Here is a 27,478-nt window from a genome sequence, read left to right on the forward strand (position 1 = left end):
TACGGATTTATTTCTTTCTTTTCTGGTTTTTTGGGTTTTTTTGTTTGTTTTTGATTGTTTGTTTTTGTTTTTTAATGTGTGTGTGGTCTGAGGGCCACAACATTAATCAGGTTTATATAGATGTTTGTCATTCTGTCTTCCCATCTGTATTTTTTAAGAAAAGAAAACACATTCAAGTAATAAAATGAATGTTCTGTGGCTCTTTATAAGAAACAACCATTTGACATTAGCCCTAAAGCCTTTATTGGACAAAAAGTTCTTACACAAAAGAAAATGTTATAAAAGTAAGGTATGTAAACTCTCAGACAAACCTCTCCTGAGAAATATCTGCCATTGCCAAATACAAGCAACGTCCACGTTTTCAACTGATTGTAAATTGATTTACACGGTCACGTACAATAGTCTCTACTCACCTATTCACCCCCTGTTCCACCCCTATTTTTAAACAATCAAGCTTTTGAAAAGGCAGTTACAGTACAACTACTCTTTGTAACATAAACCAGGTTGCTCAGCATCCGATAGGGACCTGTCCCGTTTCCATTTTGGAACTGGGCAAATATTATACAAGTATGAAAAATCCTGGACAAGATAGTTTAGTATTATACCATCCAAATAAAGAGTTACTCTACCCACCTCGAGCACCTGGCTACTACATTGTTAGTTACACAGTCGCAGGCCATAAACACTTACACAGTGTGTCTAACCTATTACTATGCTTAGTCACCAGCAAGCAGGAACATGTGTGTACATGTTACACTACATACACACTGTACACTCTAAATACAGTAATATAGCATTTTAAAAGAAGAAATACATTATGCAGAATATTGAGAATTTTCCCAATTAATAGTAATCACCAACTGGTACTCTGGGGACAAAATATCTTGGCAGAATTTTGCTACGTTACGTTAGAAGCAAGGAGGCACAAGGAAGAGAAGAAAGTGGTTTTGTACAGATGTTACCCGCTCTGACTACTCACTTTTTTCCGATTAGCTGGTGACAAGCTTCTGTAGAGCTTCTTGCCTTGCTTGCCAGCATTCCAAATGGTGAACGACGTCCAGCAGCTCAGGACTCTGTCTTCAAGAAACCTGACTCGGTGATTCCAGATGGTTCCCCTGGAGAGTTAGAAGAAGGGTGGAATCACCATCCTTGGAAGTGTTCACAAAACGCACAGACGTGCTGCTTAGGGACATGGTTTAGCGGTGGACTTGGCACTGCTGGGTTAACGGCTGGACTTGATGATCTTAAAGGCCTTTTCAACCTGAATGATTCTATGATTTTATTCTGTGATTTTGACCTTTAAAACCTTTACCATTATTCTATACCTATTTGTGTATTTACATACTCGCACACACATAAACCTGACCAAAATGATTCACAAGGAAAAAAAAAAAAATCACATGAAAATATTATATTAGAAATTTCCAAGGGAAATGTGTAAACTGTTGCTGGGAATAAAAAGAAATTCTGTGGCAGTTCTTAGACTTTATTTTCAGGATAGACTTGAAGCTATTTAAACCACTACTATTTTCAAGATACCAGATAGAAGATCAGAAGAAGATGAAAAACTGTGGCGTTTCTTATCACTTTCAATCAGGTATGCTTTTAAAACAGCAATTCCCCACCCTATAATGTAATATTTAAGACTACATCACTTACAATGGTTTAAAAAGAACTGCCTGCTGTTAAGAACATCTGTTTTATGTCCAGGGTTCATTTAATATTCATTAATTAGGAACCTGTCTTATACTTAATAGTTTTCTAGATACAATAAATTAATCTCCTCAATTTCTGGCTTGACAGATGAATCTTCCTGAGCTACATCTCCTGCACAGGGCACCTTGAGCTGAGAATTTCTTTCATAGCAAATTCTGATAAACACCTAATTGTCTTTCCTTTCTGAAAGCATTTCTTGAAATAGGTTTTTCCATTTGCTTTATCATGGCAAAACACGATACACTTTGTAACAATTGTTACAACTTGTTCTACAATTTGTAATACATGTTGTGATCCAAGAAAGATGCTGAAATTAGTTAAAGCGATAACAGAAAAAAACCCACCACCTAATAATCTTCCTGTGAGGTCCTATGGTTGTCTTGGGAAGCACATTGTCTGGCTATATCAAGTTGATATTTAAACACCAAACATATCAAACATATCAGGTTGATATTTAAACACCAGAATACTCAAAGAGTGTTTCTCCTGCTTCAAATAAGGCTTCTGATTCACAAGTCAGCACAGGTTAGCGTAGGGCAGCTACAGTAAGCTACTTCTTACTGCCAGTGAAGCTTGTGATGTTACAGAAAAATCAAAATCCATTCACGTTTCCGTGATGTTATGGATCTAAACGGCCCAGGTGGGTAGCCAGTCAGGAACAGGAGCTGCTACAGCTACGCTGTGTCAGTCATCCTCATCAGTGAATCGCTCTGCTCTGTCTCCTAGTTGCAGTTTTGGATTATCCATAATCCTGGATGCATTACCAACTCCAGTTCTATTACAACACTGTAAAATAAATGAGTATGATCGCTATAGATGTCTGATGATCTGGCATTACAGTAACATCTGATTTCTATAAAACATTTTCAGATTTTTCCTTTTTGTCATAGATTCTTAAATTTCACAAAGCCCTGTAACAGTACAAATCTAACATTCCAAATTTTTCTTCTGAATTATACCTCTGAGGTACAAATAGAACATTTGAGGTTACTGAGTTTACCTATTAAACTTACTTGTTCCCAGATGTTTGTTAGCAAACTTTTCTAATATTTTAATGATAGGAATTTTGTGGTTTTATTTGCTTTGTTCCTTCACAGCCCTGAGTTATGGTTTGAAAAACACGCAACCCTCATAGTCCTAAAACACATGGATTCTTGCTGGGATTATTAGTTAGCTCCAGAGAGCCCACTTCACTTCACTGGATGATTTTTGAGCACAGCCAAATCCTGCTTAGCACTTCATCACTGATTGTGGTGTGGTAACTTAGAAAGAACTTCACACTCAAATAAACGTACCCAAGAAGAACAGCTACTCCATATAAAATTTCCACACCGTTTTGAGGACTATGGCTGTGCACCAACACTCCAAGCAATGGAGCAAAAAATAGTCTTGGATTTGATTGCGGATCTCTTCTAATGCAACCACAAGCTGCATTCCTGCTGCAAAGCTTTAGCTGCTGCTGGCATCCTCTGACCTTGCTTTTGCCATGTTCATTAGAGCATACTATATTCCCAGAAGGAAAGTTAAAGGAAAAGAAATATGAAGGTCAAGTATTTTTCCAGGATCACTTTACTGGAAATTTCAGAGCTTCTGCTACCTTCTAAAAAGGAAGATTATTGCTTTACACGTAAATGGAAAGGTTTTAAAACTGACTGCACTTTGAAATGTGACTTCAGAAGGATAACACGGAATTACATTCCAGAGGTATTTCAGAATCTGTTCTGGTACTTGAGTGACACAGGCAAGTTCCTTTTCTATTTGAGTTTGCAAAGCTAAGAAAGCTCAGGAAAAAACCAGGCAACCTTACAAGGCATTAAAAGAATTGTCAACTAACTTCTAGTTGTAGGGCATGCACTGGAATCTACACCCAGGCACACAGAAAAAGTTTCTGATTGTCATGGAAATGTCCCAGAACGTTCAGTATTGGTTGCTTGCAGACAGGATGCACTTGCTGTCTGGGTGATGGGTGCCTATATTCCACAGAAGTCTCTATATGGGTAAAATTCAAGCAGACCAAATCTCGTTGTTGGTGATCACCCACAAAGATTTCAGACTGAGGCAGATTTACTGACCCAATCTTATCTATGAATGTTATATTGAGAAATGCAAGGAGGGAAAGGGAATCACACCCAGAAATAAAAGGATATGAAAGTTATTAAGCTCCGAATTAGTTAGATCACTGTTCAAATACAACAGTGTTTTCAGACAGCTTCATTTTAACACCAATAAGTGGCTTGCCTAAATATCTATTCTGGGTTGTGAAAATGAAGCCAATGTACCCAGCACTTGGGATTTTTGGCTTGTATCACTATGAGACATTCTTATGAAAATGCTGACAGAAAAGAATTTAACAAATCACATCCCCATATTGTGTGTGCCCTTTTAAATGAAAATTTTAACTTATATTGAACACTTTGCAGTCTTGAGTTAACCTTGAAATACTTTTAACAGTGCAAGCCAAGATCATCAGATGAATACAGAATTGAGGGGAGAATTTGTGGCTGAGCCTTAGAGTGACAATCGCAGAGTTAATCTTTGTGAAAACTTGCTCTGCACAAACAACCTATCTCACATGTTCCAGCAAAAGGTAGCTTAGGGGGTGGCAGAAGAGAGAGTTTCAGTTACCCCCTTCAGGTTTCCGGTTCACCTAATTTGCCACATGTTTTGATGTTTCCAGAACAGATAACTGGGATTCCTGCCTTGAGGGATAAGGGAATGCCATTTTCCCACCCTTTAAGAGCCAGTGCAGGTGCAACAGACGGGAACTGTAGCAACGTGCAAAGGATGATTAAAGAAAATGCCTGCAACGATCTAGAAATTGTACAAACCACTACTCAGAGACGATTCTCACAGCTATTTTCAGATTTTGCATTATTACATATTCATAGCCACCAGCAAAAACTAGGAGGTATTATTGCTCTGCATCATCCCAAGTCAAGGCTGCTTTTTCTGCCCATTATTAAAGTGAGCAGTTTCCCAGTAGCTTTAGTACCATTTCCTAGCCTGTATTCAGTTAACAAGATCTTCCTCAGTCAGAAGGTGGGATACAAATTCTTCTGGCTGCAGAAGTTTGTTCCCACATCCTAACAGTCGTCGTCCTTGACCCAAAGTCTTGAAGCACATTATTTTTTCCCATTTCATTCATTTTTTGGTCACTTCTTTATTTCACAAAATGGATGTCAGACGTATACATTATTCCACTTGGAAAATCATTCTTGAGGCTTACATAATTTTCCTTAAGACCTCACTTGCCGTGGCCCCTCAGTACTCATCAGTTATGTAGTCAGGAAGGAAGACGAGGAGCCAAAATTCTGCAGGAGAGAAACGAGGGTATTCATGCAGTGGGTGAGAATGACTACGAAGTGTGTTCCTCAGTCCCGAGCAGTTATTACCATACCATCCACCCAAGTAATGTAACAATGGAGCTCTGTTAACATGCGTGGTGATCCACTGACCGAATACAGGAGTCAAGAAACATCTGCTCTACTCCTATTTTGAAATGACAGATAATGTGACAATAAAAGCTATATGATTTAATGCCTGAGCTCAGTTAAACCTCGCCATATTGCTTGACTGCCTTTCCCCTCCTGCCCCCAGTGAGGCTACATAAGTGAATCAACAGAGCAAAGACAGATGTACAAGTACTTGAGAAATGCACAAACACAAGCCCGATATCCTAAACAGCACTGGAATTTCAGGCATTGATTACCATCCACAGTAATACTATAAATCTATAAATCTGACCTTTTCTATATCCATCGGTCCTGAGCGCTGCTCAGGTGACCCCAGGCAGAAAGAGGAGCTGTTCGAGTGAACGGCCTCTGCCAGCGGGTTTTGTTACTCACAGCAGGATAAGAGAGCTCTGTGTTATAGGTGAATCTCATCTGATAGATAAACCAGAGATTGAAGAACAGAACCTTTTAATCACAGCCAGAGCTGAAAGAACAGATTCTTTATAGCTAGTTTTGCAGTCAGGATTCAAGGTCCTTACAATCCACAGGAAATTCAGAAATTAATCCCATTTGAACCTTGACCATACTGGTGATTAAACTGATTTTTTTCTTTTTTTTTGGGTCGTCGTTCTGTTGAACTTCATGTGAACTTATTAATTGCTGGACTATATCGTCCAACTGAGTTATTACATTTACACTGTTAATAGGTTCTATTAATGTCTGAGTTCATCTTCAGGTCATGGGTCATTAACTGAGGCATGGTTTGCATTGTGGCCTATTTTTCATGAAAGGCTTATTAAGACAGACAGACACTATCAATGTTAATGCCATTTACTTTTCAAGAATCTAATGAGGTCATTAGTTTCCATGTTTAATTGAAGTGCCAAAAGCAAGCATAGAAGATAAAAATGCAGTTGACCTCATCTTTATTTCAGTTGTACAGGAACATATTATGCTGTTCCTCTCTCCTGCCTGTTTTTGCATGTGTTTTTGCAGGAAATGAAGGAGGCATTCCTGCACTCATCAGTGACACGAGACCCTTGCCTCCGAGTACCTCTAAAACAACCAAATGTGTGTTTCAGACCAAGTGCCTGTTCTTCGCTTAGATGACACTGGAAGCTTCTAGTGCCTGAAACCAGATGGTTTCAATCGATTACGTAATTTTGGTTATTTCTGCAGACCAAGCTCTTACAATATTATACTCATTCTGAATACACGGCATATGAAATTACCATAAGCCTTGTACATGCACTTCACATTTTCTGCATAAAAGGGAATCGCCTGAATCTCAGGCAGAAGGTAGAAACCTTATTTTTGGCATATATTAAATTTCTGTTGACCAAAAGCTTGTAAACTGCTACAAAGGTTAGCTACCTGCCCCAACTGCCTGTCTTCACGAGGAACGCTACCTAAAGACAAGTACAATGTTTCATTGCTTGCCTTGCTCCAAGCTGACTTTCATCTCGCAATAAGGTATGTTGTTTTATATACAGTTCCTTTTTCTCTCCTTTGGCAAGATAAAAATCTATGAATTTTACAATGTTTTTATTATACACCAAACTTTCTTACTACAGTACTTCTCACTATCAAGCCAGCTCTGATAGTGCATCAAGTCAGTGTAATGTAGCTATGTAGCACAGAGTACACGCAGCCCTAGGACACAAGCTGTAATGCAAGATAAAATAATTTAGATCTAAGATACGCAGTAGATGGCATTTGGTGTTGTAAATTCCTGGCTAAAGAGAAGTTTCTGAAAACTTGTGTTGCTCACTCACGTTTAGCAGGTATTCATCTTAAGACTTTAGATGAAATTACAATGAGAACTTTTATATTTCTGTATGCACCTAATGAAATCTAAATACAGACACTGTACTGCATTCTGAGTCTGTCACCCACCCAAAACATTTAGTAACGCAGACTAACGCCTCCAGGGTAAGGGAGAATGCAAATAAGGATTTGTTTCCTGTTTCACAGATACTTTCACCTCTGGATATTTGTTCCAGAAGGATAGTAATCATAGGAAATGACCTAAAAATCATTCATGTTTACAATTATACATACTAAATAAAAAGAACTAAATGTCGCTTGCCAAGTAGTTTTATATATATACATATTAGGAAGTCTGAAAATGCAAAATCAGGCATTTTTTCCCTGAACAGTAGTGAAAGACACTCATATAGACTGAAATCAGCCCATAACAGACTAAAGCAACTGTTGTCTTTGCTGAAAAGATTGAATCATACACCTTTGTATAAACAAGTCCTATTAACCCGCTCTATTCTTTTAAGACTGAAACTAGGCATAAACTGTTGAAAAACCCAAGCCCAAACCAAACAAAAACCCAACAAGTTTCCTACAAGTATCATTTTGATCTCAGAAAATTTATTAACCTGGTTGTGAGTTACTACTTCCAAATGCAGGTTTAGGCTAACTGAAAAATCACAGACAACATAGGCCAATGGCAAAAGGCAAAATACCACAGAAAACTGCTCAAACAAAACATGCCATAAGAAAAAAAGAGACTTCTAGAAAAGGTAGATCACTCATTAAATAAGGTGGGGTGACCAAAAGGCAAATTAGGAAGGACTCAAATTATCAACTTAAATCTTTGTGATGCGTCCATTAATCTCTTTTTGTTCAGTGCACTCAGTTTTCAGAAACAAATGCTGGTCAACCCTTCGCAACTTAGGCAACAAACAGGGGAACGAGCCAATATGAAGAGATGTTACACAACCTCGTATCTGGAAGTTTGCACAAAATATTATTAACAGCAGTACCAGCAAAAAGCCAACAGGAAGAACGGCTAGCCTGACTCCTTAAATTGAGACAAGAAAGGTGCCAATTTGGACATCTAGACTGCACATCTGAAACAGCTTACAGTATTTCCACATTCTCACAGTATGTTGTAATACGGGGTGCTTGTGCCACACAACCTTGTAGATCTGAATAAGCAACAGCTTGCAGTAAATTCAAAACAAACTCATTTCCAAGAATAAGATGTTTTCCCACAGATACAAGCAACAGGCTTCCAAGAGTGCTAGCATCCCACGATGCGTGGCTGAAAAGTTTGTAACTAACTGCCAAAATGATCACACACTGAAAGAGAAAAAAACCTCTTACATTTAAACACCAATAAAACGAATTTACTTCATATTTGTTTGCAAAATGCAAACAATATCTTCTGTTTTCTTGGAATGACTGTTTCAGAGTTAAATGATTTTATATACATACACATATATACATGTATTTATGAAGATCTGTAACGACATTAACCATGAGCATATTTATGCTAGCATACTGTAGTATTTACAACAATACAGTAATTTGGTGATAGACAACTAAAATGCACACAAAAATGTTTTGTTTTAAGAGTCAGTTCTACAAAGCCATACAAATAGAACTGACTGAAAAGTGTATTTATATCATCAATCAGTAAGAAAACATTTTACTTATTTGCCACTGCGGGACTCCTAAAGGACAGTAAAACTCGTATAATTTTTCATTAATGTTAATGCATAAAAGAGAGAAACTACTTTGGCTCGGCTTGCAGGACTTCTAATCATGAAAAACACCTTTGATGGGCAAAATGAACACATACAGCAATCAGCAATTTAACGTTTTCTTTAAGGGTAGACCAGCACCGTAAAAGCAGTAAGCAGCAGCTTACAAAGAAGCACCTGAGATAATTACTAAACATCCTCAGGTATTTTTCAAATCTAATTATCTGATTTAGACCTTTTAAAATAGGTAAATAATATATGGAAATGCAGCACATTATCAGATGAAAGGTTTAGGTTTCTTATTTTTTTAAAGAGCAGGTTGGTGTTGGTGTTACAAGTTTCTGTTTACTTTCTAAAAATTGAGACAATTCATTTTAAAATTAAGCTTTAAATTTAAAAATATTTTTTTACATTATGGTTCACATGGCAAAAAACATGACAACCAAAACCTCACATATTAAAAATCCTAACTGAAAACCCCAATAAAATGTCACCACCAGGATATATTTCAAACACATTCTTGCAATTGTGTTCAAAGTATTGAAGAAGTTATTGCTTCACCGCTTGCTTTTGCCATGTTCAGCAGATGACATACATAATCATACGAAGTATTCTTAATCTGCTTTGAGGGTAAGAAACTCAGATGCTTTAGATAACCAGAGAGGTTATTCAGGCAGATTACAGAGTCTCACATGATTCCCAGCTGAAGGAACGGTAACTGGAATTTGAGAAAACAGTACTGCTGGAACACAGCCCCCAAAATACTTCATTGCTTTTACAATACCTATTGTGAAATTGTTTCAAAAACAGCTGCAAAGATGGAACGATTTCTTAGAATATTTTCCAATGTGGAAGTGCCCTCACCCCGTCCCCGCCTTGCTACGTGGCTAGCACAGGTACGCTGACCGCGGCTGGCCAACAGCACCCGAACCAACGGTTTCAAGTCACAATTTCAATCCCAGCATTATCAAAGCAAATGATAGAAAGAACAAACAGAAAACTAACCTTCCACCATCAAAAGAGGATACTTTTCTGTTAACATAAATATGATAAACATATTCTGTTAGGGTTGCTTTATAGCTTTTCTTTAAAACAAATAATGAAATACAACCAGGTAATTATCTCACTGTGTGATGTATTGAAGACATTAAGCATCTTTGCTGCCAGTTATCCAAGATAAAGCTAATTAATATTTTCTACCAAAAAATGCAACTTACTCTAGGATGGAATGAGTTGCAGCCTGTGGATGGTAACGGTACAGCAGGAGGCAATGGTTTACTCGAAAGACTTCACCGCCCTTTTGGATGTGCTTATAAAAAAACAACAAATCTTCTGGAACACCCTGGAAGAGAAGCAGTTATTTCAAACCAGGAAGTGACAGTATTCACAGTTACATCTGAAGACACATTTTATTTTTGGCCAAATGAAGGTTTATAATCATTTTATTCATATAACTTCAAGAAGACATACAGAAATAATCTAATGGGTCATTGAATAAACCTATCTAACAGAAAAGATACAGCTACTGAAAAAGCAAGCAGTGCTATTTAAAACTGAAGTACAGCTGACCACAAGGACAGAGGTGGAAAAATAAACACGATCTCATTTTGACAGGAATGTAAAGCTTGGTACAGGTTAGTCCCAAAAGAGGGGAACCCAGCTGCTGAACAGTTCAAGAGGCCTGAAGTAACCAAACAGCTTTCAGAAACGGAGCAGTACGTTCAGAAGAGTGTTTTTTCGTTTTACTAGAATTGTCACTCTTCTTTGGTTGCCATACGAATACGTATACTGCTCTCTACTCAGAAAAGGTGAATCAGGCCCCATAATAAAAGATCTTTAAAAAAACCACCCTTAATAAAAGCAACCTCAGCAACATCTGAAAACAAAACTTTTTTCTTGCAACTTACTTCCACAGTACATTCTTACTAATGGGATTGCAAGCAATACTGTTGAAACACTGCAGAAAAATAAACTCCTAGAATTGTGGTTCTATCAGGCTCTAAGAAATATCAGCGATTCCATGATCATATGTGATACTACCCACCTAAAAAAGCAGAAAATCTTCATGCCAGAGATACGGTGTCAGAAGGGCAATCTCATGGCACATACCATTCGATTACATGTCATAGCATATGAAAGATTAAACTCACCTTTAAAGATACAGCACTATACCAAAGCTAAAGAATTAGCATCTATTTACATTTTGCAATGATGCAACTTCTTGAAATATGGCTAGAACATTTAATTTTTCTATGTTTAAATACAGATTTTTCTTTCCTCCAACCCAGTGCTTAAAAGGTCACATGTTTTTTTATCAGGCTAAAAATCTTTGATATATAAAACCAGGTGGGCCAAATAAAATATTTAAATGCAGCATAGATGAAAGATAAGATGATAAAGTTGAGGAGGAAACCAAAAGAAGGGAAAGATACTGAAATACATTTCTTTCTTAGGCAATATCAAATATATAAATAATGGGCGTAAACCTCAACTTTAGGCAATCTATTTTAACACAGAAATATAGTAAGAGCCAAAGTTTAAAAGGGAAAAAAAACCCCACAACTATTTTCCTGATTACTACAGCTTGTGAATTTCTTCCACAATTAAGAAAAGGAAATTCTCTAATTAAAGTGCTGAACACAAAATCTCTCTGTGGTTTCTTCTGGCCTTCTAGTTACAAGAGCCGCACAGTTCAGTGCCTGTCCTCACACCCACTGGCCTGAGCTGCTGAGGGGGTGCGAGGGGAGGAAAAGAAATGAGGCAAAGCAAGCTTGGAACCCTGGAAAACAAATCCAACACAGTCATTTGAACATATGATATTCAGAATCTGAATTTTGATTTTTCACCAGATTAATGTGAATCTAGTGAATTACGTGAATCTAGTGAACTAGATTATGGTGTTAGGAGAAATCAGAACTAAATCAAGGTCTGTACTCTGCAGCTCCGGACTTCACTATATGATTAGACTGATTTAAGACACCGAATTGACCTGCACTCCCAGACTGATGAAAACGGACCCTGGTCTGACCGCCTGCGCAGGCAGTTATCTGTAGCTCTTGTTTGTCTGCGTAGGAACTTGCCTGTCTTCTAGTTTAAGAGCTGCCAGGCAGAAGAAAACTTTTAGAAAACCTCATAAAATTCATGCTTTATATAAACCTACTTTGAAAGCCACAAAAGAAATCTGGGGGAAGGTGGATGAGCAGACAGCAACCACAGTCAACAAGAACATAAGAAAAACACAGACTCAAGTTCTTTCCATTTGTCTTGCAGCCCTTTCTGTTTTCTTCTGACTCTGGACTTTGATGGAGATACTGAGAGTCAGCAGCAAAGTTTAAACCTTTTCTCGTCTCCAGTCACACACTAGACTCTGCCAGGCAGGGCACACGTTTTGTAGCACGCTGGCTTACTGCAATAGTCATATTTTGATTCAGATACATGATTACATCACATATGTATCTGCAATTCATTTTATTTTGGATAAGCATTTACATTATTCAAGATACCAGTTAATACGTATAATAAAAAAAGAGAGTTACTGCAAAAGTAAAAATATCTTTCCAAATGCTGCTGGGTTCCGAGCGCTCTCGTGTTTTACTGTAACTTGGAGGAGCACTTTGCAACCAGGTGGCCCCCCAGGACGAGCAGGTGCCTGCCCTGTGCAGCAGTGTCCTCTCACCTCACACAGAGCAGCGCTGCCAGGCATTTTTCAGGGGAGGGAAGATGCCGACTGTTCCAGATCCTGCAGGGATGGGACTTCCTATGGCTCTCAACATGTAAGCTTGTTGCAGCACAGGAGTTTCTTCTCAACTGAGATGTATTATGGGATCCAGATGGCATTTTAAACACCAGGAATCTTTGTCAAACACCACAATGTTCAAAGAAAAAGCTGTTTAACCACTAAAGGGATATTTTGATGTATTTCTGGAAAATTAATAACCATAGCTAAAAGTATCAATTAACAATCCAGCATTTCAGCAATAGGCTATGACATAAATAGTTTTCAGCATTAATAAATACGATTAAATTCCACAGTTGACATGTTACTGGACTATATGCAGAATTTTCCACATTATAGGCAAACCCCGACCCTATGTGTTCTGCTACACTAAGGAAGAAACTCACTGCTCTAACTCAAGGTTGTGCTCATCAGCTACTGGTTACAACTCCTAGTGAAAAACAGCCTCCACCTGCTCTGTTCTAACCAGCACGCACTAGCTGTATGCAAGATCATCGTTTACTTTAACATGTTACTACTAAACAGCTGAAGGATTTGTGTTTACCCAGTATTTTGGGCAGACACCACTTGCTGTGCTGACGGTTGGCTGTACAGATGAGAGGACTGTTTTTGCACAATGGGATATCAAACAGAACTTAACTTTAATTACAGCAATTCCTCGTTCAGGGACCAGACTAAATATTCCATGATTCTTCTGCTGTCATCTTCTCGTTGCTCACTGTTTCTTACTCCTAGCAGATCACTGTGCATGAAACAGTACTCCAACTACACTGTCCTCAACATATGTATTTGGCAAGGAGATGCAAGCCACCTACCACTACTACCAGCAATTCTGGCTACAATTTTTGCAACTCCACTATCAGTAACGGTGAGGAGCGGCAGTAGAGATGAAGTTACTAATCGGCAATTTTTTGAGGACTTTTAATGAGAGTGACCCTCTGTGCAATGCTGTAAATAGTAACACTTGGTGAGAGATCATGTTGTAGCCATGGGATGACCAACCAACAGTTAACTACTGCAGAACTTCAGGCTGACAGAAGTCTTTTTTTTTTTTTATTTTGGCTACTTGGACAGAACTGACATTAGGTTGTACAGGCATAAACACAACATTAAGACCTGCCTTTTACTGCTGAACCTGATACAGGAGGCTGATTCTGTGGCAGAATCAATCCGTCCCAACTTCCTCATCCATCTCTTTTTCCCTCTATTCAGCCCTCTCTGTCATACTGGACATACATCCATACATCCACCACACACGGACAGGTACTCTTCCCCATCCTCTTCCAGCTGACAGGCGCTTTGAGGCAGCAGATCCTTGTGAGCAAACCCAGTGGGGATTTAGCCCACGCAGAGCAGTCTAACTAGTGAACATGGGAAATCTAACACCAAATGGTTTATATTCCAAGAATACATGCATTTATAACAAAAAGTGATGACAAACAAGAAAAGGGAGGAAGTCTATCCACACATGAAAAAAAACTTTAGGTTTGGGAAAGCTTAGCCCTTCCTTTTGATCAGAGGCATCAAGGAATATTTGGCTATAACTTGGTATGCTTTTTGGAAGCCAGAGAGCAACATCAGGGTAACTGCTGGACAGAATAAGCTAAATTGCTTTAATTCCTCAGAGGAGCCTGATATTGACGAATGGAAGGAATGAATCAAAAAGGAAGTAACTTTTGATTCCATACTAACCTGTTTCTTACAGGACTTTGGAAAGAGTTTGTTTCATTGCTATTTTTTAAAGTAACACATTTCATACTGCACATTTTAGAACACTCATTAAAAAAAGAAAAACATTTCAGCATTAATATTACACTAGAGCTGCACAAAAGCACATCAAATGGCGTATATTACAACACCTAAGATTAAAGAGGAAAAAAATGTTAGAAACTCAACACCATTTAGCAACAAAGCAGAGATGCAGAGTAAAAAAATCAAAGTACTTTTTTTAAAAAAAAAAAAAAATACATATGCCCACAGCTGTCCAACAGCATTTCCTTAAAGTCTTGAGCTAAATCTTTGACTTACAAAAATAACACATACAGAGGGGTTGGTTGCATGGAAGTGAACACTCAAGACACCCTATGTTAAAGGAAGTTCTCCTGCCTGGGGAACAAATGCTCTTCTGCCAGGTGTTAAACTCTTACTCGCCCACAAACGCTGCTCAAAGAGTGCTGCTTGCGGGGAACAGCTCCTACACTGCTGGAAACCGCTACATATGAAATTACAGCTCTTCTCCAATTTAAATGTAAAGGTGAAAAAATTAGGAACTAAAGCAATTTATCAAGAATTATCCATCCTTTGGTCTTTCCCTAAAGAAGAGTTTTGTATTCAACGTCAATTGTATTCTTCTTTTGCAATGAACAACTTCCTATTCAAATGACTTATTTCAAGGAGAAAGTGTTGTTAATAGAAAATATTCCCTAGTTTAACTTCCTTTAGGATAGTCATCAGAGGTATGCAAGCAGACTAACCACAAGCTAACTCCATATTTAAATAGCTATTAATAGCTTCTCTTAGCTTCTCTTCAGGATTATCCAAGATACTCTTAAGTCTCTCTTTCTGCAGATCTGTCACTTCATTTTTTTGGCTCCCATCCAAATCATGTCTTTACATAATTTTGCCTGGATTATAAGACCCAAAGCCTGTAACATTTACTTCATTGTTTGGGCAATAACAGGTTAGAGGAAACTCTAAAAGATTGCATTCATCCAAATGTATTGGCACAGAGAAGTTCAGTTAAACAAAGATGATGGGGAAGTCAAATGGATGTGAGGTGGTAAATTCTAAATGACATTTAATAACAGACTAGCAAAAAAAGTCATTAGACACGGGGTACGGGGTCACTTTCCAAATAGCTTATAGAGTGCAATTAATCATTGGCTCCACCACTTTTTCTTTGCCTTTTAGATCAAATACTGATCTCTGTTCAGCCTTAACTATATCAAGACAAAAACATTAGTGCCTGTGTTTTATCCAGATTTTTCCCCAGAGCACCTTGATAGGTTATTTGACAGACTGACCGTATTTTAATTCATGTTCCAAAACCCCAAATTCCTACTTAGCCTTTTAGCTTTCAGATGTTACTGTAACTGCCTGCCTTTCTGGAGGGAATGACATTTGTGTACTCTGGCAGAGACTAATGGAAAAACGCATTAGTTAGCACTTCATAGCCTACAAAGTTATCTTAGAGCTTTGCAGCATGTGCTACAGTCTCCTGTGCACCAAAGGATATTTTGACACCTCCTCTATTCATGTTTTCTGTGACCTTTTATCACAAAAATAGATCAAAACTGAGCTACAGACACCTTGTCCAGAGCCACACTTTGTATTCAGAAAGGCCAGTGGCTTATAATGTGCTATTCCATCTGGGGCTCATTAAGAATAACTTCCCTCTGTTTACATTTTGAGATTAGTTTAGAACTTTAAGGCTGTCACTCCATTTTCTAGTTTTCATACACTTTATGTTAAAGTTAAATACAGAGGTGACAGGAAGTTTGGGACCAAGTTGTGGTAAAACTCTAGAGAAAAACAAGTGTGGCGTATTACAGTTGTGATGTCAAGAATAATAGCACTTGAATAAAGCCAAGACTGTATTATCTGCCACATTTGTTGGAGTGAAGTCTGGAGGTTAGCAGCGTTCATTTATACAGTTTTTAATTGTACTCAAGATTTCTTCGAGCACTTATCTAAAGAAACAAGCCAGGTTGTTTTATTTAGTGCCATGACACACAAGTGACTAGAACAAAAGGACAGCACACCAAAGGAGACAAATGTGCCTTCCCTGTGATCTCCATTTGGACATTCAAAGCAAGCAAAATATGTTGTCCATCCGAAGAATACATTTTTGTAGAAGTACACAAGGTCTGTTAGATACAATTGCAAAATGTTGGTTTTGTATGCACATTGAAGTGCACTATCAAACATATGAAGCAGTAACTTTGCTTAGCTAGTAACAGACACCACGTCTACCACTGCGCATGACTTAGGTTCCCTGCTGTAACAGATGATACAACTTCAAATCTGCTTTTCATATTATACAAGACCATGTACAATTTTTCCTCAGCATAACTTTTTGTGACCCTTTTGGACACAGTTATGACTTTTAAACAGTGGTGCTAGCTTTTAGAAGACACCAAAATTATAGAGGCAAAACCAATCGTGCAGATAACGTCACACGCTAATTTTCAAGTGTGGATGCTGTAGGGTTAGGTAAACTCCTGCTACTTCTTTCACTAAGAAAGTACTACACTCTTTATCCAAATCAGTTGGATAACAGGAAGATTATTTCCCTTTAGTTTCCTAAAAATTAAGTCAGAAATCCGGTTCATGTGACTGTCCTAGCACTGGATAATATTTAAAATGTTACTTAATACAATAGCAAGGCCCACAAGCCTATAATCTTATTCTCAGCACACCATTAGAGCTTCCTAAAATCAACTACTTTTAAGTACTTCTACTTTAATTGTCATATATCAGAGTTTGCATAAATATGACCTCCACCATTTTCGTTAATGCATAAAGCAAACCTGCCAGGTTCTTAGCCACCATTTATGAAGATACTATTTAAGGTTCTGCTTGGACATTGCCACAGTGATCACATAAAAGGAATACATTTTCAACAATCACAGATCTTGACAAGAAAGGGCTTTATTTCTAAAAACATTTTGTAAATATTAAAAATAAATAAATAAATCAGTTTCACGTAATGTCTGGATGGACAGAGAGATAGATGCATACCTACCTGTAATGCAAAATAAAGATTGCATCATAGCTTATATGCAACAGCTTATAGCTGATATTCTATCAGTCCATCCATACTATTAACATAAACATCAAATCACAATTTCTTCCATGGAAGAATTATCCTCCATTTGTTCTAAGTGCTGAAATATGAAGAACAGGTGTTTGGATTTAATTCCAAATGAGGATTGCAGCTTTTTGGCATGGAAATAGTTTAGCAAATGGAGAAAGGGGGCTGAAATGAGGGGATTTGTTGGCCTGTTTCTTTGTTTACTTGCAGCAATATGATACTTACAGGTCGTACTGTTAAATACTAACCCAAAAATGGAGATAGAAGTGATCAGATTAACATAGTCAGATCATGGGGTCAGGGCAGAACATACACACACGTGGATAAGATCCTGAAGTACTCAGTACTAGTTTATAACAGCTCTATTGATACATAGAGAAAAATCTTTCTTTGCCTCAAAGGAATTATTTTCAAATGAAAATGAATGAGATCAATGCTAAATCCTTTACAGCGCTAAACGCTGAAAGATTTAGGACTTGATTTTCTGTACTCTAAACCCACACAGGACAAGGTTTGACGACTTTTTTGGTATTTATGGCTTTGTTCAGATCTGTCATCACCCTTGTTCATAGGGTATTTTTTTGAACATCCTCTGTATCGGCCAGGACGTGTTGGACACTTCACAATAGGGACAAACAAAAAGTTTAACTTATCATTGGTAATTTTTAAAAATAGGGCATACCATGCATTGTGCCTGAAAAATCATTAAGATTAAGACTGTCAGCGTATTACATCTGAATAACCAGTGGCATAGTTCTAATTATAGAGAGAGTGCAAAATAAAACCAAAAAAAAAAAACAACCCACCAAAAAAGAACAAAGAGGGGAAAACCCCCAAAACTACAAGCAAAAAGCACAGAACAATAGTCTGTTTAACTTAACCTATTGAACTTTATCATTAAGCTTGCTGTTCTATTGTTGTTACTCTGTTTTAGCTTGCCTGCTTTCTTTTTTGAGCTTACTAACAATGCTTGAGAAGTTAAGTCAGATGGTTCTTCAGAGAGTGAAAATACAATGATAAGGAATAATAATAAAAGAGAAATCAAGAGCACGGGTCAGCGAATGTAGACTGCATTGGGAGCCAGGCACCATTCCCAGCTCTTCTGCTCACCCGCCATGTAATTAAGGGCAAATCTTTTCACCACTCTAAACAATTCTGTTCTCTGTCCACCGTCTCCTTAAATTCTAATTTTTTTGGCAGCCCAAAGAATAATATTTGTGTATCCTCATACATACTGTCATGGTTTAACCCCATCCAGCAACCACACAGCTGCTCACTCAGGACACATACATGTGTATGCTAGTATGTATATATACACACACTGCATGGCACAGGAGGGCTCCATTTAGAGGCTATAAAAAGAATAAGAATCATAATATGTTGTAGTTTAAATAATAAATTAGGAAATACGCTGAGCAGATTTTTCTTTGGAGTACTGTTAAATGAAGGCTTTCCAAAAAAAATTCAGAACCACCCATTCTAGCCCTAAACTCTCACCAAAATTGCTGGAAGCAAAACCTCTCAGGTCCAAACCACACAGAACGGATCCAAATGTGTCTGAATTAGATCTATTTGCCAACGTATTTCTAGTACTACCACAATAAATACTGCCAACAGACATCCCTGGATTTTATTCCATAAACATGCTGATGAGCCTAAAGCAACCAAATCAAACTGAAACAGGAAATGTATAAAGAAAAAGAACACCAAACTGTCAGTGGAGGAATGCTTCTCAGATAACAGTCATTTTTTATACTTATATCTATCTACCTCTGTAATTTGTAACCTCTTAGTCCTGATCCTTGCAGAAAAGCTACTTAAAGTCTTCCAAGGACAAGCCTGAGAACTAACATTGACAGGTAGACACAAGACAAGTTGATAAATGAGATTTAACGATAGTAGTTTGATGGCACACTGTGACCTCCCCTCCTCCCACCTTTCTTCACCTTAGGGATATAAATTGTTCACCTTCTGAGAATCTCTGCTATCCTCACCCTTCTTCCCTTCCAAACTCTTTCACCAAATCTACCTTACCATTCAGAGATGGTTTATAATGAATCTATGAGCTGACCTTTGTTTAGCTTTCAGATCTGCTGCATCTATTTCAGTGACTGAAGAGGAGCTTGAATGTCTAAATTCTTCTTTAATTTTTCCAGGTATGCTGACATATCTAAAAAATCCGTTCGATTTATCTACAAAGCCCATCTCAGTTATGTCCTTAAATCACCAGTTACCCTAAAACAACTGTACTTGGTTAACGACTGTTTTTAAAAGAAACACATGCCACCCCAAAAAAAACAGGTATACAGTATGACCCAGATATTTTTAGACCTCAGTTTTTATCCACATCCCTTTGCCTACTGTTTCTTAGTAATAGGTTTAGGGCTTTCAGAGGCTGTTAAACAAAGAGATGCTTCCTGGACTACCTATCATCCATATCTTCCATAGCACTCACCTTTCCACCCTCATCAAATTTTCCAACGTGAAAAAACCATTCTCGAGAACAGAACCAGGTTGGCATGATCACAGTAGGTCCATGGGAGGTAAAAACCTAGGAAAAAGGTGAAAAAAACCTAGTCTTAATTAACAGAATGTGTTAAAACCATAGAATGAATTAAAACCAGCGTCTGTGAGGAATGAAGTAGACGTTACACATTCACCTGAAATACTGCAAATACTTACGCCTATACTTAACCTTCAGCAATTTTAAGCACTGAAAAACGCCAAGTACTTAAAATTTAGCTTGTACTTAGTGTTTAAACTGCGGTGTATACCAGCAACTTTGAGATGTCACAACCCAACAGATTAATCTCCTTCCAGCTTCATATTCCATAACCTTCTCTTCTATCGTAAGTTGCAACACCTGTAGGTTACTTCAAACTTTATTTCAAATTTAGAGAAGTATACTGGAAATGACGCTTCTGTTAATACTGGTAATGTTGATATTGAAGTGAATCAATTGAGACGAATCTTTAAAAATTAAAGTTCTTAAAATTAACCCTACAATTGCTGTGTGTTGATTTTCCATTTTATATTCCTTATACATATATTAAGTAGGAACTTTCATTAATCTTTTATTTCACCAAAGACACTTAAATCTTAACCAAGCTTGGACAAGTAAGATGCAATTTATTTTAAATATGACCAGAGCACTATGGATTTGCTACCCAGTGGTACCTACCTTAAAAGGTTGCTGAAAACAAAATGCTTTAGGGACCGAAAAGGGAGTGGCTATTAATTTCATCCTCTTGACTAGTGACAGCCAAGAACTATACAAATCGGTCTTTGCAGCTTTAAACAAACTTGTTGTAAACACAACTGTGAAATAAACCAGAATCTGGATTACTGAAGGTAAACTGGTTCTTTCTTTTATTACAAGATGAAGTATCCAGACAAACAAGAGACTGAACTTGTCAAACAGAACGTGCAAAGTTAAGACAGGAAACTATTCCTGCTTCCCAGAACGACACAGAAAATAAAGAGCACAGCCTGGTTTACGCAGGCCAAAGAAAGAAACCTCACAATTACTGCCAGTCGTCAAACACGAATGAAAATGCTGATCTTGTGAGCAGATGACTTCATAGCATGCTACAGTGGTAACATTAATATTCCTGTGTAGCTGACATTTTTAAACATCCGTCCATGAATGTAAATTTTGTCACGTGCACCTAAGCATTTACATTTTAAAGGTGCTGCTCTTGATTTCAGCCTGGGATGGAGCTCCTTAAACTCTTCTTGCCTGGCAATTTCCATTTCCACAGATAAACACAGATTTAAAACCCAAATTCTACATGCTAAGTTCTATACAGACACTTAAACCAACTTTCCAAATAAATTAGATTAGAAATCTAATCAAAATTCAACAGGTGATCTGCTCCCACTTTTCTTATGGCATGAACCATCTGACCAAACACAGGCATCCACTTTAGGGTGAGGCACGCTGCATGCTAACTCCAGAAACAGAACGATAGAACTCCACTGTCCGTAAAGGGGTCCTAGGGTGACTCATCTTGGTACAGACACTTAAATTTTAGGCAGTCATACTTAGTCAGATTAAGCCCATCATTTAACGGCTACAGCTTAACACATTATCAGCTTCTTCATAACTGACAAACACTAGCTTCAGAAGTGCTAAATGTCAAAAACTCCCCCCAAAAGTCAGTGGGAGCTGAATGAGTCAAAACAATCCCAGAAAATCAGAGCAGACATGATTACTCAGTACATGGTTATTAGCTCCACACTAATTAGAGGGGCAATTGAGTATGGCCTGAACCAAACAATGACCAAACAGTAATCCTAAAAGAAAACAACAGTAGGGAGAAAAGCTAGGCTAGAATGCCTTGCATTGAATCGAATTTCTGAATGAAAGAAAATCTTCAAAAGAAAGTCTTGAGCCTATTGGTATACGTAAAATGTGTTTGGAGAGGCTACAATGCCATTTCCTCAGTGCTGCCGGGATTATTAGAGAACGTAAATGCACTTTATCTTAAAGACATAGCTCAATGTAATTAGTCTTGTTCACGTGCAAAGAGCATACATCCCAAAAATCTTAATCTGTGTTCCATTGACATATATACTTAAGTGAAACCAAATAGAACAAAATTGAAACACCGAGAACAAAAAACCATTAAAATGTCACTTATATCAAAATAGATTATGACATGATGATGATGATGATGCAGTCAGGATACCATCACACGCTGCCTACCCTGATGTCTTTGCTAAATCAAACAGTTCTCTATGGCTCAGTGTCCATCTCGGAAGAGACACTAGAGGGGAATCAGACAGACAAAACTGAGACTGATGATGCCACATATGATTTCAGGGTCTTATCCTTCAAGAAAGTCTTTGACCCTGGAACAGCAAACTAGCTAAGAGTCAATGAATTTGTAAACAAATGTTTCTATATGAATATTTATAATGTGATGTCAAAATAAACTTTAGGAAATTTAAATTCATGCTGCTGCCACAATGGACAAATCCATGCTCCCTTGTCCCTTGCTATGCTAACAGTAACGTTTGGGAAGCTGAAGTGCCGTGGTCAGCTCGGTTTTCAGCTGGATCTGCTCCCCGATCCAACAAACCACAAAAACACTGGTATTACTACTAAGGAGGATGGAGGAAAAAGGGTACCACAGAGAGAACAGCAGGACCGTTCCTTTCAGCAGCAGTATAGATAATCCATAAACAATCTTTAACCTGCTAGGGGGACCCATATGATCAAGTCTAGTTTATAGTACACCTATATTAATTTAAGAGCTCTCCCACTCATCCTGCCCCTGGCTTATTCATCCCAGGCACTTACAAAAGCATCGGCACCCACCTGACCCCCAGCCAGCGAGATCAGAGCACTGCATCAGTAAGAAACCTATTATTGTACTTTTTTTTTTTTAGGGTTAATTTTCTATAGCCTTAGTTTGAATCGGTTCACTGTGGGGTCAGACTAGCAGTACCGCTGACACACTGGAGAGGGAACAAGCTTCGGAGAAGCAAACAAGACCTCCCTTCTTGGTTCTTGCCCACAGTTCATCGGTCCAGCTGGAATCTGAACCGGCACCCTCTGCCCAAACACTTCCACTGATGGGAGAACTGGCTCAGGAAAACCACTGAACTCCTAACAACTCTACTGAAACACTGCAGCATCTGCCAAACTTTTGACAACTACCTTTAAGAGCTTTTGAAATTTCATCCTCAAGAGGAAAAAAAAAATAACCTCAACCTTCTACAGTTTAGAAATTCTAGATTTCAGCTTGATTTAGTCAGATGGGAAAGTCTCCTCTGGATTTCTTGTTTTGCCTACTCTTGTCATACACTCTTGCCAAAGCATTAAAAAATGGTCAAATTGGTTTACTCTGTGATAAAACCACAACTTCTCACTTTATGAGATTGACACTCAGGATTCTATCCATAAATCTTTCAGATTGCATGGACTGGAACCAGAGAAACAAAGAGGACATGCTAGCCTTAATCTGAAAAATCAATCAAATGCAGAATTTGAATTATGATGCAGCTCTGTAACTGCTGTTTAGTTTTCTTGGAAATGTTCTCCAGTTCTGCCCAATAAATGCCCTGTCTCACCTTGGAACCTCAGTGGGTTTTCAGTCCTCCGTGAGGAATTAATTCAGTGAATTGGAAAGCAGGCTGGACCTGTGAACCTTTCACACACAGCTGTATTGGAAGATTAATGCTTAATAACAGTTGTTATTAATACAGCACACTGTATGCCGTACAGATTATCTAAATCTAATCTAGCTGAATGAAACCAACTTGTTAAAAACCAACCACAGAGCTTGTAGATGCAGGTATAAATCTGTTCAGATTTAGAATTCCTGAAGAACAGAGTGTTGTCATAACCAAATTGGAATCCATCTTCATCAGTTCCCAGGGGATGGAGACAGGCTGCTATTTCAGCACTATATTCACTAAATTATTTTGAACTTTTATGGTCATCTGGTTTTATTCCAAGGACCAAGTAGCAAGTAATTGAAACCGGTTTGTTCTTGCTAACTGTTTGGCTATCAAATTACATTCAACTATTACAGAGACTCTCTGAAAATAAATCTAAAGAATATAAAGAGTTGATAAAGTGACTTTCATTTGTTGTGTTTCAAAGCTGTCAGCAGCACATGTAATCCTGGTCCCCACTGATGCTCACTTCAGATCACGTCAGCGTTCAGTATGAAATGCAAGTTCCAACACTGAGAAAGGCATTCATGTGTTTATAGTAACTCTTCAAGGAAAGTTCTATTTCCTGAAGCAGCAAATCAAAATCTAACAGCAGTGTGCCAAAAGAATACATGCAGATGGTGAAACAACCTTATCACAGTATGTCATGCAGAACACAGAGAGGAAACCAGGCAGTTCACAAAAACAAAAGATTTAATCAAGGGCCCAAATTGCTTTCCAATCTAACAAGCTAATTCCCCAAAATACACTGCACATTTAATTCTACTTATGCTATAGCATTTCTGAAAATTATGTCCACACAGATCAAGGATTAGAAGCAATCTCTTATTATAAATAAAGCTTTCCAATACCCAGGGTCACACATTAACACATTAGGTGTAAAAGAAAATGTAACAAAAGAAAAAAAAAATATCACATGGTGAAAGGCCACAATGATTTTGTGAGCTGCAGGCAGACCACAGGCTAAAGGACATCGTCACTCCTGACTTAGAAAAAATTGTGTTATGATACCAGTGCATTAACTCAGCGATGGATGTACCAAGACATTACTAAAGATTACCAGGTGCATGTAGTGTGACAGAAGAGGTATAGAAGGTAGGGAAGAGAAGAAAAGACTCCTTATCCTACTTCAAAATAGTATTAGGCAAATAATATTTAAAAAGAAAAGAAGAAAATCATAACAAACTTTATTAAGATTTAAGGAAGCTAAACACCCAGTCTGGTATGGATTACATTCAGTTAGTTTATATTGTACGGAATTGTTTTACCCTTTCATATGCCTACATAAATAATTGCCTGTATCACCTAATCATCACATGCTTCGACTTTAGCTGAAAACCCCTGCTTTGAAGAAGCTGGGGTCTGGCACAGAAAAAAAAAAAAAAAAAAAAGTACATTTCAGAAATAAAACATGCCATGACTCTCCATACTGAAAGGCTGATATATACATAGTAATTCTGGTACAGGCTTAAGTAAAAATCAGCATTACTTCACCTTCACAATCCCAAATTCTACTTAGCAACAAACTAATCAAAAAGAATTCAAGAGGCCTGAGAATTGCTAATGCCAATGAAAGCAAAGAGCATTCAGCACCTCCGAGAAGGTATTCCAGTCCTGCTCCCAGAAAATTTATGACCTATAGTTCCTCATGATTTCCTCAGGATTTGAAGCCTTAATGAAGGCTGAAATGTTTCACAGTTTGCAGGAAATAACAGACTCTTTGCAGGAACTGAACCAGTGATAGCAGCTGTAGATGATGCTTTCTCAGTTGCTGTATCTGGGTTTTTATCTAGTGTTTCCTACTACTATTTGAAGGGACCTACACTATTTATTTTCTCCAGCAAGTAACTAGATTACACAGGTAGTTCCCTTTCCAGTATATAGCTGGAGAGCAGAAGTACTGCACTGCAGAGATGTTCTCTTACACTTCTGAGTACAGTCCTTCCCAGCATTTCAAAACTTCATTGAGGTTCAAATTAGGATACTATTAAAAAAAGGGTTAGAAAAGTGCTATCTCCTTCTCTCTTTGGTCAATCTTCCACAGAAACATAGCCAATGATCAAATCTGTGTACAAGCTGTAGTAATAATAATTTATGTTTGATACTTTAACCTACACAGCCACTGTATGATTGACAGTTAACTTTTCTTGAAATATATGTAAAAATTCTTAAGCCTATTCCAAGGTGCAGCCAGTCAGTAGTATAGTACAGAATATTTACATAACGAAGTATTACATGATTTATGGAGTACCAGGAATATACACAGATTATTTTTTTTTAAAGGAAACAAACAAACAAAAAGATTCTGCATTCAAAGTTATTAGAATCCTAGTTATATAGACTAAATAATAACGCTTGAACGTGTTCATTTTTATACATAGGCTGTTTTCCTGAAAGCCCAGGAGGTTAACCAAGACATAAATGCTATTACATTAAAAGCTGATGTTTGCTTCTTGTTTTATCTTTTTATGCGGAGTGAAAACTGTTCATTAAAACATTTATAGTAGATTTTTATACTTTCTAAAGTATACCTAAATCTCAAGGGACACAATGCATGAATCTCATACAAATCCCTCCTCCCCACTTTCCTGTATCCCAACACTTCCAGTTCTCACGAAGTAAGTGGACAACAGCCAGAGGAGGAAAGCTGGGAGAGCAGCAGTGCTGGCATAAAAAAATTTGAATTTGTTTTGTTTGAACTGCTGTCATGAACTCTCTCATTCCTCAGAGATTTTTACATTCTTAGTACTTTTCACCAGGCCATTCACTTTAATACAAACATGATAGTCCTCTTTATAGATATTTGACAATTATACTAAAACATAGAATTCTATACACATAATATTCCCTATGTGACATAAAATTTTAATATCAAGCCTGTGCACTGTTGGGTGTGAAACTTCCATCTGAAATGAGTAAGAGGGCGTGTATTAACATGGCATCACCTCCTCCTGACATCCCTGGCTACAGCAGAGCACCACAAAGTGAAATGCAGGGTAAAGGCTGTTTATGTCGGGCTGCATTCTACCTACCTTTTTTTTTTAAAAAAAAATAATCTGCTGCTGAAAGAAAATCTGTTTACAAATTTTCTAGAGGTAAATACATTAACTTTGGGTTTATAGTCTAGTACATATGTATTGAATTAGCTGTGTTTTTGCTTTACGTGAGCTAGCCCATGCCAGCCTCATTGTGCTGGATAATTGAAAGCTGACTGACTATACTGCTGAATATCTCTTTTTTGTAGTTGAATGCTCCTAGTAAAACTCAATAGCAAGAGCCATTCTTCTAGGCTTTTTCAGAGCTTTTCTCTAGTAATGACGATGAATTAACCTACTGCTGAAACGAAAAGAATAGATGCATGCAAAGGGAATAGCCTGTATGATTTTAGCATGTCTTACATCTTTTTTTCTTGTCTGTAAGCTGCTAAAAGTGTTCTTTGTAACATCCATGCCTTAACAAGTCTCTCTAATTCTTGGAGACTTTCCAGTATTTAAAGAGTCAAGTATTTACAATGGAAGAATTACTCCATCCAGCAAAATGAAGCATTCTGTACCAAGAGGTTGTCTACTTGGCTTGCTGTTTATGCTGAGCTTTTACCAGGAAAGAAAGAAAACAATCTGCTTAAAGTTGTATTAGCAGATTCTAAATTGGGATGAGAACAAACAAGAAATCTGCTAAGAAGCAACACTGACCAATGCTCAGGTAACAAATCTTAAAAATTATCTTTCCATTTGACTTTTGGACACATCATATTTTTGCAAGATGAAGACTGAATAGGTCCTTTAGATTTTGAGACAGTACCCAAATGAAGGTAACATAATGGAAATATTCTAAGTTATTACAAAAAACTGTATTTTTAACATAGTGATTTTAATCTCAAAGATCCACAGAAAACAAAAAACAACATAAATGTCCTTTTTGTAATGACAGGACAATTCTAGTCTTACAAAGAGTTATAAAATCTGTAGTGTTCATCGAAAGACTATTTGAAAGTAAGTACTAGTCATTTACTGCCTATAAAAACATCAGCTATATTTGTGACTTCTAGAATAATATGTAATAGATGACAACATAT

At 37.6% G+C, this 27,478-nt stretch overlaps 1 protein-coding gene across 2 annotated transcripts in view; it reads right to left on the minus strand.

The window, feature by feature from the left end:
* B3GNTL1 (UDP-GlcNAc:betaGal beta-1,3-N-acetylglucosaminyltransferase like 1) overlaps nucleotides 1-27,478 on the minus strand; it is a 132,710-nt gene that overhangs the window by 22,407 nt on the left and 82,825 nt on the right. For both annotated transcript variants that reach the window (XM_055794774.1, XM_055794775.1), the window contains 3 exons: nucleotides 19,673-19,768; nucleotides 9,886-10,010; nucleotides 980-1,115 (listed from right to left, as the gene is read on the minus strand). In XM_055794774.1, the coding sequence (XP_055650749.1) occupies nucleotides 980-1,115; nucleotides 9,886-10,010; nucleotides 19,673-19,768 (357 nt within the window). The remainder of the gene's footprint in view (nucleotides 1-979; nucleotides 1,116-9,885; nucleotides 10,011-19,672; nucleotides 19,769-27,478) is intronic.

The sequence above is a fragment of the Falco peregrinus genome, chromosome 2 (genome assembly GCF_023634155.1).
Source record: "Falco peregrinus isolate bFalPer1 chromosome 2, bFalPer1.pri, whole genome shotgun sequence".
Taxonomy (NCBI): domain Eukaryota; kingdom Metazoa; phylum Chordata; class Aves; order Falconiformes; family Falconidae; genus Falco; species Falco peregrinus.